Source organism: Candidozyma auris, chromosome 2 (assembly GCF_003013715.1).
Source record: "Candidozyma auris chromosome 2, complete sequence".
Lineage (NCBI taxonomy): Eukaryota > Fungi > Ascomycota > Pichiomycetes > Serinales > Metschnikowiaceae > Candidozyma > Candidozyma auris.
In genome coordinates, this window is record NC_072813.1 from 320925 (window position 1) to 335515 (window position 14591).

The following is a 14591-nucleotide window of genomic DNA, read 5'->3' on the forward strand; positions in this document are numbered from 1 at the left end:
TTCACTTTTGCTCTTCATTGCAATGTTAATGTATCGTTTGTGTCTATCAGGGTTTAACGTGCTACACGACAACTGAGACTAGTCCCTTGCAGACGGACTATAGTAATTTTCTTCCATATTCTACACGTACAAATGCCAATAACGTCTATTTTACCTATATACTTCCTCCCTTAAGCGGCATCTAACAAGATTCTACCACCTGCTGTTGAAAAATCCTTGATCCCGCAATAACGGGATACCTCTATTACCTATACCAAGACCCAAAGATGCTATATACTTGATGATATATTATTTTTTGATTCGTGAAAATTTTCGTTGTCATTAAATTTTTTGATTTTTTTTGATCATGCTTTTTTCATATTTTTTTTTATGTGTTCCCAGATGATGCCATCCCCTTCACAAAACACCAAGCCACAACCGGTAGTTATGTGATGTCAGCGCCAGGGGACCCAACAGCGGCTGGCTCTGGCTTACCAGGTAGTTGAGGTTCAAGTCCCTCACATCTGCTTCCTTCAGGTCCGTGGCCAAGAGCAACGGCGAGTTGTTGAGCTCACTTGTAGTGAGTAGCGAGCTGCCAACGTCGCTGGCACTATCACTCTCCGCCGACAGCTGGTACAAAGACGGCGTAAGCAAGGGAGATACGATATCTGAGCATTTCAACGAGCTAGCTAGAGGGTGTTCGTCTCTTTCACGACAAGTAGTCAGGCAGTAGACCGAGTTGGGAGAACACAACTGGTCACAGGCAATGCAGTAATTATTAAAGGCGTCAGACATGATGAAGGATAATGTAGGATAAAATGCAAAGGATGAAGAAAATGTGGAAAGGAAATGTGTTTTCCGTTTGGATCCTTCCAAATAAGAAAAGGATGAGTTTGAGGTTCAAATTTTTCAGGCGTGGCAGGGTCTGGGGTATATATAGGCGCTAGCAATGAAGTACCAGCGGGGTCTGTTCTAGATGGGAAAATTGCGCCTGTGGTGACACAATGCGCACATTCGAGGGGACTTTCGAGCCCTACTCCTGAGGTGTGGCCAAGGAGATTCGAGGGCGCACCCGAGGCCGGAGGACGACGATCCGAGGGCAAGCCACAACAGGCAACTTGTGAAACACGGGTGACACACTAGGGGACCGGGCGAGCGGGAAGCCCGTTTGAAAAATGGGAGGAGGGGCTCTCGAGCAATCCTTTCATGATCCTTGGGAAAACAAAATAAGACTTTGGGGCTTCCCCTTCGTTGCGCTTGGCCTTACCGGTCTTGGGGCGACTACGGGGTCCCGGATTGTGGACGTTCGGAGTAGCTTCGAGACCGAGCGTGGTGCCGACTTTCGGGGGTGCTTTTATGTGGAGACACGTGCCACCAGCCACATGGCAAGCTGCCAAATTGTTATTGTCACCACCCCAACAGCACAATGTGTTGTTGCTTTTAGGGCCGCTATTGCCTCAAAATCAGCAATGAGCCAAAAGCTCACCAATTGTGAAGTTGAAGCGACAGGTACGATCAAAATCGGTAAAGTGGTAACTGCGATGGCCTGTCCTTTATTTTTTTTTTGATGTGTGAGAGTGTGTGTATGTGTGGGTAATTACACACGTGAGGCTGACACTTGGTCCCTGAATCAAATGGCCAGAAACAACTGCAAATTAGAGGGTGTCTTCCATTGTAGTGAAACTTCAAAAGTCTACTTGACGCTCGACTAATCTTCAAGCTGCCTCGGTATTCTTGCTCGACGTTTCGTCCGGTTTGTTTCAGTTTAGCCGCCCGTCATAGCATCTTTTGCAGCCGACGAGATTGCTACGAGACACCACGTTGTAACAAGTCGAAAGCAAGCCCCGAGGTGGCGACATCGGTGATAAGAAGCGGATTGCTCACTATTCCCAATCGTGCAATCTTCTCGTCCTCGGGACTCAAATGGCTTCACTATTGGGAGCTTCATTTTGCAGCCATTGCACCAGCACGTTGTGCCCCATGTGGCCTGAGGATGAGAAAATTATTTGGCACATCGCCTGAGGACCTACCAAGACTCGAACATTGACGGTGGAACTGTAGCAACATTCATGGACGAAAAGCCTAACGAGTGCATCCTCTTGTTGTTTGTCACTTTCTTGCTTCGACTACCTTCTGTTACTGTCATAGTATAATTTTAGCATCTGGAGTCCCACAGGGCCCCCTCGGAATCGTGAAGCAAACCTGCATACAACCTTTTTTTTTTTTGCTTGAATTACCTCGCCCAAGGCGCCCAACTTGCCACCCTCGCCCTCGGAAATTGTTGGATTCTTCGAGAAAAACATTTTTTTTTCGGCCTCATCTCCTCTCCATACTTGTACCCCGAGGTTCCAAATACGGCATTCACCTTCTAACAAGAGAAAATCAAACCTACTAAGAAAGTCAAGCTCTGGTTAAAGTCAGAAGCCAAGTATTATTTAAGCATGCCCTTCTTACTGCAAAAATAATATTTGCTTCTGATTCTCGCATTCATCACATTCATTTGCATGTTGCAAAGTATCCTGTGATGATTTTTTGTTTGGGGTTGACATCTTTCTTTTTCGCTCGCAGCGCGTACTAGATCAAACAGATAAACCGTTCAGGTTCAACCGCAAACATTCTGGCATGTTCTCGCACACACACACTCTCCTATTGCTCCCCACATTCAGGACTAGCGGAATCAAGCAAGGACAAATCCAACGGAAATTTGACTGGTTGAAATCTCACATTTTGGCATTTATTGAAATTGGCTTCAGAGGATAAGCAGCCCTTTGGGTGACACCCGCAATGAGACTGTCCAAAGCTTCTGTCAGGACAATTTATCGTAGCAGTAGGTTTGAACCGAGGGAAGAAGATTTATGGCTGTGGCTTAGATGATCTACATCATTCAAGTGTGGCATCTACACTCTCTCGACCAGGACCAACGTTTGGCGAGGAATGTGACATAGTCACGCAAGCAGATTAATTGTGAGGAGAACTCTGGCGCCGGATTTTATGCGAGGTATCGCGTGGAGGTAGTGAAAAGTTAGCGAGACACACAAGTGGAAAAGGAATTTTTCAAGAAATGCCATTTCAAGTCAATCTTGGGCAAAATCTTCACCTGTTCTCTTTCAAAATGTTTACATCACCATGACCTCACATTTGCACGGTCTGTCGTCACTAGGAGTGCATTCGCATCCGATGGAGTTTGCTTCGCAGCAAAAACCTGGGGTAAGTGCTTCGCGCCTGTGAGTTTCTCCAAAAGTTGGAGAACCGTTGCCTTCAGCCAATGTTGCAAGTTAAGCGATTGTGGGGTTGATTTTGACAATGCTTGTCCGCAGAAGTGAAAGAATGCAAAATATGTTTTTGTTGTAGCACTAGAACTAAGCTTCCATGAGAAGGAGAACTCAGAATAAAAAAGAGCAAGGCTTTAGTTCTTCAAGGTGACCGTATGTTTTTAGCATCCCGGAAACAAGATATTTCAGAACACTATGAGACCTCAAGCAGCTTGCAGACTTTGATCTTCTCGTGTTGGCAGCCAGCTGTGTCTCGAGCTATTTTCCCTCTTCAGACTCCCTTGTAATCATACCGCAAACCGTCTAGCTCCTTTACATTGCCCTTGATCTCGGAATACCATTTGCGAATCAAAAACACCATGATTAAGTTGCCTATGGGCACAATACAGTACATATGTTTGAATCCCAGCTTCCTGGCCACATTAGCAAGATCCACAAGCAACAATGCATTGAAGGCAGCTACCCCATTAAAGGAAATAATGTGCTTCGACACTGTAGCAAAGGATCTACTCCAGTTTCTCAGGATGATTCTTCGCAGAAGGTGCTCTCCCAAATCATCAATGTTGTACATGAGATTGACCAACGAGAGGAGCGAGCTGAGCGTGATAATTATCGTAAACAATAACTTTTCTCTTTTCAGACTGGCTGTTCTCGTGAGCCATATTAAAATGGGAAGCTCCACCACCACCGCAAAAGCTAACACTTTAGAGTAGAGCGCCAAGTTCTCATCATTTTGCTTTGCCAACTGGACAATGAGAAGCTCTTGGTCTTGAGAGTCAATGGGTTCATTCTGCTCGAGAATTGCTCTATCCACTCGACGCAACCGTGACATATTAGACGGAATTCTGGACCTATGGACCTCAGAGATAATGCACCGTGCGCTTACCAGTGGTGATACCAGGGCTCTGTACACACCACATTCTACTGTGTTGAAACCTGACATAACATAGGGCCCATTACAAATTTTTTTTTTCTTTCTTGAATATTCTTTGGTTTCGGTAAGATATGCAATAGCCAAGAAGGGAGTAGTTAAAGAAAATAAGAACGAAAAAAAGGATTGACATATTCTCCCAAACGCGTACGTTCTTGAGCCAGAGTTGAGCTGGCTTAAAAAAAAAATTGGACCAGATAGAATTGATTCCGCCCTGTCCTGTCTCCTATTTTCTCGAATTGTCATTTGAATCGCCCTCTCCAGTATGTGGGATGAAGTTCATTCTTAGGACACTCGGCACTGATTGGCTCGCAGCCCTTTTGTAGAGCGGAATCTTTAGGCGACCTTCCATATGATAAGGGGTGTGCAATAAAGGATTTTGCATTCCCTTCGCATTACTAATTTTCCAAAAACGACGGTTTATCGATAATTTGGGTAGCTGATAATTGTTTTTGCGGAGAAGTTGTGATGTAGCTAGAAATGCAACTTAGCATGATATCGGTAGCTTCAAGTTTTACACAACGTCTACAATGTCTACGGAGGTGTTGTACTGTAATGCAAGAAAAAAATCAATCTTTTTTTTTTTGGGGAGGGGGTCTGTCAAGGATGCTCTGCGGTCCGAAATCGAGTTATTTTAACCACTGCAAAGGGACACATTATAGATGGTTTTAAGAAGAAGATAAAAAATAACAAAAAAGAAATCGACAACAATAAATAGCTAAGGAGCTAAAAAGACCTTCAAATCAGCTTCTTGAGCAATTTCTCGTAGACATATGTCACCATCTCTGATTCATCAAATCAACTAGTTTTGTGTAACTTTATCTCAGGCATTCCTGGCGGCCTTTGATTTCACGGGGCTTTCGTAGTTGAGAATGCCCAGAGAGACATTCTTCAGATCAATGGGAATTGCCGCCAGGCCTCTGGTTTCATTGCCATTGATCCCAATGTAATTACTTTACCCACTTGAGACAAGAAGAAAGACACAAAAGTACACCATAATGAACTAATGAATTGTCTGTGTCAGCTGTCTACATTGTCCGCTCGAGCCAATGAGAATGAGTCTTTGTCTCTCTTCACACTGCACCCGTAGACTGACTATTGAATGATATAATACACTGTTGCCTTTACGACTACTAAATCCCAAAAGGAACATTTTGCACCTCCGAGAGGAGTTCAACCCGATTGGGCCCGTTTTCAGATCCATCTATGGGCCAACAAGGCAGCAGGCTACAGGAACGAGCCCACTTTTCCTAATTGTTGAAAGGTTCCACGACAATGATCCGCCCAAGGCTTATGTAACGCATTCCCCAAGGAATTGCGACCAGAGCTCATTGAGTGAAAAATTGCACCACTCGCTCCAGATAACCTTGAATAAAGTTTCTGCCGTATGAAGTATGAATATATAGCGAATTCTTCAGGAGGTCTCTTATTCGAAATGCTTTCAGAGGGAAGCCAACTTTCTACGTTCCCAGTTGACGGTGTCTGCGGCTTTCTGAGAAAGGCAGGGGAATTGACCAATTCGTCTAGTGCGGCAGAAGTAGAAGCAGGTAGCCGAGGGACTAAGAAGCCGTGGACTACCATAGTAAAATGAAGAATGACGAAGAGGGGACAAAGAAAAAAAAAAAAAAAGAAAAAGCATAAACGAGAACCTTTACAATACTAATTTAAATGAAACAGCCAAAAGGCTTTCTTCATTTCCTGTTTCTTTCAAGCCATCACCCAATCAATAGCCTTCGTCAATTGCACATTCACGGCCTCAGAGACCTGTACTTTCACCTGCATGCCACACTCCCATACTATCTCATCCACAATCTTTCGCTGCATTCCCATGCAGGCCCCGTGCCTACGAGAATTTCCCCCAACGCTGTCAGATTTCTAGTAGAATCGAATTTTTGGCCCAAATAGTCTTCTTCTTCACTTGCACCTTCTAGACCTCGATCTTTCCAGTCAGGGATGCCTCTTCCCCTTTTCGGAACGCTGCGTGCCTACCATTCTAAGGTGAGACTAGTCACGGTAGCCCCTCCTGCAGACAGACGAGCTTACTACTGGACGCGTAGTTTACCTCTAAAGAAGAATCCTACAGACAAGCAGGAGGGCGATCTGCCTAGTTCGCAAATTCAGTTTGTCTCGACCGCAGCATTCTCGTTTTCGCAGTGGGTCTGGCGTCATGTGCCGGCTAAGAGGCTCTATGTGCACTCCGCGTAAGGAACCTTTTTTTGGATGCGAAAACAGAACAAAAAAAAAAAAAAAAAATGTGCAAGAATTGAGGCCCGTCTCCCTGCCTGCCGTCCCCTCTCACTCTTTTAAGGCCCGTGTTCCCCCCAAACAGAAAAAAGTGGACTTTCCGAAAAACTCATACCTCGAGTAGAACCGCCCTTACCTTAGATTCAGACCAATTAGTTAACCCAGAACAAGCGAAAAGACCTCTCTTTCGTTGGTGGTTCGCTTGCAAGTTTTTTCACTTTTTTATATTTGTACCTGGGTTCAGAGTTCTCCATTTGTTCTGTTCATCGAAAAAAGAAGAGCCAAAAGCAAAGCGTGCTCACTTTGAGGAGCTAAAAATATTATCCACTCGTTGAGGCCCCCCGCCGGTCAACTAACTAAACCCAAGCTTGCTTTTAAAGCTATCTACGTTTTCCAAGCTTTCATTTCTTTGTCAGTTTATTTTGAATCCGTGTGATTCCTTCCAATTTATACCCACCCCAGTCCTTCTTTAAAGCATGAAATCTTTTGTTTGGCCACTTCTATTGGCCTTGGCTGCTGCCGCTGAAGGTCAGTCTTCGGGCAGAAACCCTGCCAGCCAGAGTGTTGGAACCAACAACAACAACAACGGCAACAACAACAATAACAATAATGGTAACAACAACGGCAACACCAACGGCAACAACTATTTCAACAACTACTGGAGCTCCATCCTCAACCAGGCCCAGGGAAACAAAGAGGCTGACAACAGCCCTCTGTCGACGGCAGGAACCTCGCCTACGGACACTGCTTCTCGGTCTTCTCCGGGTAGTCCCTTCCAGGACTGGACATCCATCGTACCCAACCCTTCAGCGTTTTTTGGAGCCCAAGCATCGCAGTCTTCTGGGACGCCACAGACTCCTCAGACGTCGCTGACATCGCAGTCCTCTACTGCACCACAGACTCCTCAGACGTCGCTGACATCGCAGTCCTCTGCGGCACCACCAGCTCCTGGTACATCGCAGACCTCGCAGACTACTTCACCTACTCCTGCTACGTCGAGCTCATCATCCAGCCTGGCATCGGGACCTTTGTTTGCTCCAACCTCCGCTCTGTCCAGCGCCCCTGCGCCCGCTCCGTCTAGCAGCTCTTTAAGTACATCTACCCCCGGTACTTCCACCCCCGGTACTTCCACCCCCAGTACTTCTTCAACAAAGACGTCTTCACCAGCCACCCCAACGACTGAGTCGTCCTCCAGCTCTGCCCCTCCAACTACGTCCACTCCCTCTTCGGCAGAGGCTTCGCCGCTGAGCTCCAGCTCTTCGTCATCGAGTCCATTCTCCACGTTGGCTCCCAGCGATGCAACTCTTTCCACAGAATCATCGACTCAATCGACAGAGTCCTTCACCCAGGCTGACGTTCTGTCGACCCTGTCATTGCTGTCGTCATCGCTGACATCACCCACGACAATTTCGCTGAGCTCTTCGATGAGCTCTTCGCTGAGCTCCTCGTCTTCGTCCCTTTCGAGCCTGAGCATAAGTACCTCTTCGTCCTCACCATCGAGCCTGAGTCTGAGCCTAAGCCTGAGCTCTCTGAAACTGGGCTGGTTGAATGACATCTTGACGTCAGACTCCTCATCGCTGACTTCGTCAACTTCAACGCTTTCCCCAACGACATCGAGCCCACCGCCAACTCCGCTGTCGCTGTCCACTGAAATAGTGGCTACATCTCTGCCAAGTAGCCAATCTAGTCCCCTGTCTTCAACGCCGTCTAGTGGGGTAATTGACACTTCGTCGCCTCTTCCATCATCGGCGATGTCAACTGAAACATCTGGGTTGGATACAGAGGCCCCGCTGCCGCTGACGTCGTTATATCCTTCTATAGGGCCGACCTCGTCTACTGGCTCGTCTACTCAGTCTTTCGAGAATCCCATACTATCTGGGGGGTCGGACAGCACCTCATCTTCAACGCCAACATCGGAAAGCTCTAATGAACCGCCCTTAGGCAACCAGATCCCTACTAGTGAACTGAGCTCGGGTGTGCCAACGTCATCAAGTGCAGACTTCTCTCCCGTGACTACGTCAAGCTCTACTTGGCTGTCATCCACTCCTAGTGAGACCACGAACGCTGCTATTACATCGCTGTTGACGTCTTCATCGTCAACTTTCGAGCTGTCGGAGAATGCCTTAACTTTGAGTTCAAGTACAGATGCGTCATCTCCGGTGCTGTCTAGTGAAACTTATGAGCCGGTAACACCTGACACCTCGTCATTTCCAGCTACGTCATCGGCGCCAGAAGTGAGCTCGAGCCCAGCATCGTCGTCCACTCCGTCTAATCCTGTCACTTCATCGACACCGGATGTCGGGTCTAGTCCAACGACATCGTCGACCCCATCTTCATCATCGACACCAGCGGTGATCTCGAGTCTAACGACTTCATCATCACTTCCCCCTACCGTCTCACAGCCCATTTCAAGTCCATCGACGACGCTGTCTTCGAGCTTCCCTGAGTCAACTACGTCGTCGGACTCGGCTGTTACTCCAGCAGCCACCACTTCATCCTCGCTCGTGTCAGAACCGTCGACGCCCACTTCGAGTTACGCGGTCACCACTTCGAGTGCCTCCCTGCCTTCCGCGGAGTCCGTTTTACTGTCACCTTCGGAATATCTGTCTGTTTTGTCTTCTTCTAGTGAGACACCTTTGGCTTTGACGACATCTGGCTCTACGCCATCTGCTGTGCTGTCTGTCATCGAATCACAGCAAAGCAGCTTCACAAGCCAGGTTTCGCCCTCAAGTGTGGTGTCTCCATCTTCGGAGCTCGCACCACCAGTCGTCTCATCCACGGAAGCAGTCAGTCCATCTCTGGCGCCAACAGGATCTTCCACTTCTCAAGTCTTCTCAGGAGAACCCTATGTGCAAACATCGCCAGTGTCTCAGCAGCCAGTTGTTTCACTGCCAGTCACATCTCAGTCGCCAGCACCTACCAGTGCTACACAGACACCTGCAGCCCCATCTTCCCCGGAAATTACCGCATCTCCTCAGGAGCCAGCAACCCTGTCGACGAAGAACTGGTTGCCAACACAAATTGTCGTTGAGTCCAGTCACACTGAGGGTGATAGCTTTACTTCTGCCACCACTGCTCCTACTAAGACTTCTGGTTTGCCGGAGGCGATCACTCCAGCGGAGACTGCTTCTCCTGGTAAGGACTATGACCTCATTTACATTGGTTTCAAGGAAGGCTTGAACTATCCGTTTGTTGTCGAGAACTCATTGTCATCTGCCCAAATTTTTGAATACCTTCCTAGAGTATTGCAGTTCCCATTCGGTGACAAGGAAGAGTACAATGGCACCCTAGTGAGCAGATTGGTGCCATACCACGCTGAAGGTATTAACTATGTGATCACGGTCGCGGAAGTTTACTTCCCCCTGAATGCTGTCAAGGCCTTGTCCCTGCTCATTTTGGATGACAGCTCCAAGTTGTACAGAAATCCTGATCAGACTGAAGCTAAATTGGCTGCGCTTATAGACAAGAGAATTCCAATAGTGGGGTTGAACACCGGGCTGGGCTCTTCACTGGATAACTCAAACCAGAATAATGGTTCTTATGATTCATCAAACAGTCCTGTGAAGAAGAAGGGTACTATTGCTGGTGTGGCAACGGGTGCCGCTGTTGGTTCCATACTCTACATGTCTCTTATGGTGCTCTTATTCAAGAAGTACAAAAAGAAGAGAGCTCTTCAGCTTCCCTCCTCTGACAACGAGAGCTCCTTGGACTGGAGCTCCCATGGTGATTCCCATGGACAATCAAACACAAACTCTACGGGTTCTACGCGCCCTGAGATTTCTGAGCCTGTGAATGCTTTCAACTCACTTGGCTGGTCATCATAGACGATCTAATTGCATCGCATATTTGTCATTTGCGTGCTGGCTACAAAGTTTCTGTGAAATTAAAGCCGCTTCCACTCGCTACATCATACATTTTTCACTTTCGTTACTTCTTCTTGACATAAATATTCATATTTTGTACGATCTTATGTTTTATACCAATTTTTTTGTTCCATATGTACTTCATCTTGTGAACCCTTTTAAACTTCACCGCTGAGTGAGAAATTTGTAGAGCTCCTCAACAACAACGTTTGAGTCTTCATCGAGAGTTTCTTGTAATTCGGCAGTCAACACATCTCTTTGTGAGAGATTGTTACTAATAAGGAAATCGTACACAAAGTCCACCAACAATTCTTCTTTCACTCCCAAATACTCCTCAATCAAGTTCTCGATCTTTTCCTTCAATGCTAAAAGTTTATCTTTTGAAAGCTCCAGGACGATGATATGACCCAAATCTTTCACTTGTTGTGGTGAAGGCAGCTTCGCTTGGATATTCATCATTGATTCATCATGAGTCTCCAGCGACTCCATCTCCGCGTCAGCAGCATCGAGTTCTTCCTCCTTCGATCTTTCGAGGTTTCTTACCCGTAGATATTCGGAATGATCGTTATAGTAAAGCTGTAAATGAGAGGAGAGAATGGGATTGACACGCGGGTTGTCGAAGTCAACAAATGACTTAAATTCCTCCAAGTAAGTGAGTTTGTTGTCCATTAACTCCAACTCATAGTTCTGTTCTGTCTCGAGCTGCAGAAGCAACGAAGTGATCTCGGTCTGTTCAAGACGCTTCATTTTCTTCAACGCTCGCTCATATGCTTCTTGCTCCTTTCTCGTTTCATCTTGATTCATCTTCTTAATGTATTCGTCATCAGCCATATCAAAGTCCAGTTGTTGTTCATCATCAACATCATCATCATCTGCGACATCCATACCATCTTGATCCTGGGTATCTGTCGTAGAGCTAGGATCTTTGATGTCTTGAAATATGCTTGTAAGTGTTGCCTTGGCTTTCCGCCTCTCTATCTCCAACTCGTCCTTTCTTCTATTCCTTTCAATTGTCAAGACTCTCGTTCTAAACTTTATTATTTCCTTGACAATCTTGTCCCTTAATTCTAAAGGTATATCGACTAAATCCGCGTTGTCGACAGTGTAAGTACTGTAGTGCTGCATAACCTCATCCAAATCTTCAGTTCCTGTTTTCTTCGAGCTCCTTCCGTGATTTGTCTTGTTGACTATAACGCTAGAAACACTAGACACTGTTTGTCTGAGTAGGTCATCATCAACATCGACTGCCTTTCCTTCTAGATTCGCCGTAACTTCAACGCCAAAGGCATCTTTAAATTGTGGAAGAACCCCACAGAACAGCTCTGCTAAATCTAGATTCGAAAAGCGTACGAATATATTACTGGACTCTCCGAAATCTCGTTCTGTCAACTCCGTCCATTTGAACTGACCTTTGACGGGCAATATAGACACAATATCTCTCAAAACTTTTTCCATTGCATTTCTTCGGAGTGCTGGGCAATTTTGAAGAATGACAGTCGCTTGTTGCTGCTGCCTATTCTGCGGTAGGAGATCAGCGAGCTCGACATATAGCTTAGTATTTGCCTCGATTTCAGCATCCACAGTGGCCAGATTGTTCGAAGAAACCTTTGCATGATTAGTTCCATTCAAATGACTGGCTGGCTTCTTAAGCCTTTGTTCTTGGAGGAACTTGTCCACATCCAATTCTCCAAAAACTGGTATTTCATATAGCGGTTCGATGTGGGTGTATTCTGGCTGAGTGTAGTTCTTCAACCTACTGATCACTTCCTGGTTCTGCTTAACATTCACTGGATACGGTGACACTATTCGAAAATTCATGACGGTGGTGGTTCAGCACGTAAAAGGAAGAAAGAATAGTTACCAGAGTGATGTTGAACATATAGACATATGCACGCACCACATTGTGATAGTCATCTTAGCACAAATGGATATGAAAAATAAACAAAAAAAGATGAAAAAGCTTGAGAACTACAGTCGTTTAGATCGATAAAGTCATTGGCTTTTTCTCCAATGATGCCTTCCAATTCTAGATTACCTCGACCTAGTAGTTTAAAAGTGCTGCCGAAATGGTTGCAAACTATACTGTATTGGCGCGAACAGAAGACATCTGAATGTAATCCAGCACAGCAAGAGTTTCTCATCATGCCAGACATTCCTGAGATCCCGAATGATTTAAAAAGTGAACTCGGATCAGAAACCTTGGCCACAGAATCTAGGCTGGATGATTTTCTGTCAAGGCCAAAGTCGAGGGATTCTTGGAGAGGGCCTTCTAGCCATGGGCCTCAGGACATCAACAACATCGATGAGTGGGACAAATGCATAAGAGACGCAGAGGAAGCCTGGAAAGCTTTCGAGGGCCCTGAGGATCAGAAAGTTAAGCTAGCCGCTACAGCATTGCACTTGTACAAGTTGCTTCTAGCGCGTTTTCCTTTTCTTACTGAACTGTGGAGACGTTTCCTGATATTCACTTACAAGGTAAGTGGGCTACGAGATTCAATAGCGGTTTTTCGATTGGCAACAGAAGAATTCTCGCAGAGTGTGAGTCTATGGGTAGAATATCTTGAAGCTCTTCTAAGTGCTGGCGAAGAGTACGCAGATGCTCATGGCATCGACAAGGAGTTTATCAGGGCTGAACGTTGCATAGGGCATAACTTTAACTCAGATCCGTTTTGGGACTTGTATATTAGCCACACCTCCAAGAAGGATGACCCAAAGCATCTACTAGACTTATATTTGACCCTTATTCGCATTCCCTTATATCAGTATGCTCGCTACTACAATCAGTTCACGGAGATGAATAAGGTGTTTGACGTATCTGAGATAATTACCGATGAGGTTCAGCTCAATGAACGACTCAAAGCGTTCGGGAAAAAATCTGCCTCCGAATTGTCAGCCTTGGAGAAGCAACAAATCATCGATAACTATACGAATAGCATATTTACAGAAACTCAACGACAAGTGAATGAGAAATGGAAATTTGAGTCAGCATTAAACGTTCAAGACTTCTATCCTTCGTTAGCGTCTGAGATTGCCGAGCCATGGCTCACTTATCTTGATCATGAAGTGAACATTTTGAAGAGTTTGGTTGACGGAGAGCGAAAGGGACATCATTGTCGCATTGTCAAAAATCTATTCGAACGTTCTATAGTGCCAAACTGCTTCAGCAAGAGAATTTGGTCGAGGTATGTGGAGTTTGCGCAATCCTATTTAGAGTTCGAGGAAACAAAAGCTATCTACGACAAAGCTGTTTTTAAATTTGTTCCCCTTGACGAACCTGAGATCAGAATGAAGTACAAGAGCTTCTTAATGGACCATGGCAAGTTCGACACATGCAACGAATATATATTTGATCTTTTGAAGATATATTCGGGGTCCACGGGCTCCCATATCTATGCGAAGAACGCATACGTCTATTCTTTGCGACTCCTAATGGAACTTTGGACAGAGAGCGTAGACCACAAATCACTAGAGTCGGCACTCGAGTCTATAGTCTTTGGATATTTCGATAAGGTCGACAGATACAGAAAGTCAACATCACCTGCTGAAACCCAAAACGATGTGAAAGCCAAATACGATCTAAAGCAGGTCTTCATAACCCTTCTTGCCAAATTGGTCAATGATGATGGTATGTCCGTAGTGACAGTTGCCTACCTCAAATTACTTGAGGCAGCGGGAGATGCAGTCAAGATCAGAACATTTTTCAACAAGTATGCCCAGGAATTCGTCTTTTCTTATTCAGTACAGTTCTGGAAATTTTTTGTCGAGTTTGAGGGCTATAATCAGGTCAACTTGATCAATTTAAGAAGTATTATTAACTACATCAAGGAAAGGTCATCTCTCCCCCAGAGAGCCGTTGAGGCATTTCTTGACATTTATCATGAAGTTATTTGCGATAACTTGAAAATGGCAATGATCCTTAAGGGCCCCAATAATGAAGACCTACATGACACATTAATTTACCACGATTTAGAGAAATCTCATGGCGTTTTCGGGAATGCAAGTGCGGCAAGACGAATGGCGAACAACAACTCATACATCCGTGATTTGGAGGCGCAGAGGTCCGCAAAGAACAATTCAAGCCACTACTCACCATCAAATTTCAATAGAGAGCAAGAGTATCGCAGATTTGCAAAGAGACATGTCATTCACCCTGGCATTTTTCAGGATATACCAGAAAAGATCTCGCCTACAGAAGACGAAAAATTTATATCACTCTTGGATGACAATGCGAAAATTCCTCCTCCACCCAAATACAAAAATGTTGACAAAGCATTCGGTCCCGTGAAGTATCCAGAAGAGTAA

General features: G+C 45.5%; 5 protein-coding genes across 5 annotated transcripts; 2 read left to right on the forward strand and 3 right to left on the reverse strand. All coding sequences in view use genetic code 12, as the record gives it.

Annotated features, from left to right (window-relative positions):
• Positions 1–396: 396 nt before the first annotated feature.
• On the reverse strand, positions 397–774 carry CJI96_0001590 (uncharacterized protein; the record flags this gene model as incomplete). Its single annotated transcript, XM_029032247.2, has 1 exon — positions 397–774. One exon carries the CDS (start codon positions 772–774, stop codon positions 397–399), a length of 378 nt encoding a protein of 125 aa, XP_028892562.1.
• Positions 775–3522: 2748 nt separating this feature from the next.
• CJI96_0001591 (uncharacterized protein) lies at positions 3523–4083 on the reverse strand (the record flags this gene model as incomplete). Its single annotated transcript, XM_029032248.1, has 1 exon — positions 3523–4083. The coding sequence occupies one exon, from the start codon at positions 4081–4083 to the stop codon at positions 3523–3525; it is 561 nt and encodes a 186-aa protein (XP_028892563.1).
• Positions 4084–6902: 2819 nt separating this feature from the next.
• MSB2 (Msb2p) lies at positions 6903–10250 on the forward strand (the record flags this gene model as incomplete). Its single annotated transcript, XM_029032249.2, has 1 exon — positions 6903–10250. The coding sequence occupies one exon, from the start codon at positions 6903–6905 to the stop codon at positions 10248–10250; it is 3348 nt and encodes a 1115-aa protein (XP_028892564.2).
• Positions 10251–10454: 204 nt separating this feature from the next.
• Positions 10455–12107, reverse strand: CJI96_0001593 (uncharacterized protein; the record flags this gene model as incomplete). The annotated part of the gene is made up of 1 exon (XM_029032250.2): positions 10455–12107. One exon carries the CDS (start codon positions 12105–12107, stop codon positions 10455–10457), a length of 1653 nt encoding a protein of 550 aa, XP_028892565.2.
• Positions 12108–12431: 324 nt separating this feature from the next.
• Positions 12432–14591, forward strand: PRP39 (Prp39p; the record flags this gene model as incomplete). The annotated part of the gene is made up of 1 exon (XM_029032251.2): positions 12432–14591. The coding sequence occupies one exon, from the start codon at positions 12432–12434 to the stop codon at positions 14589–14591; it is 2160 nt and encodes a 719-aa protein (XP_028892566.2).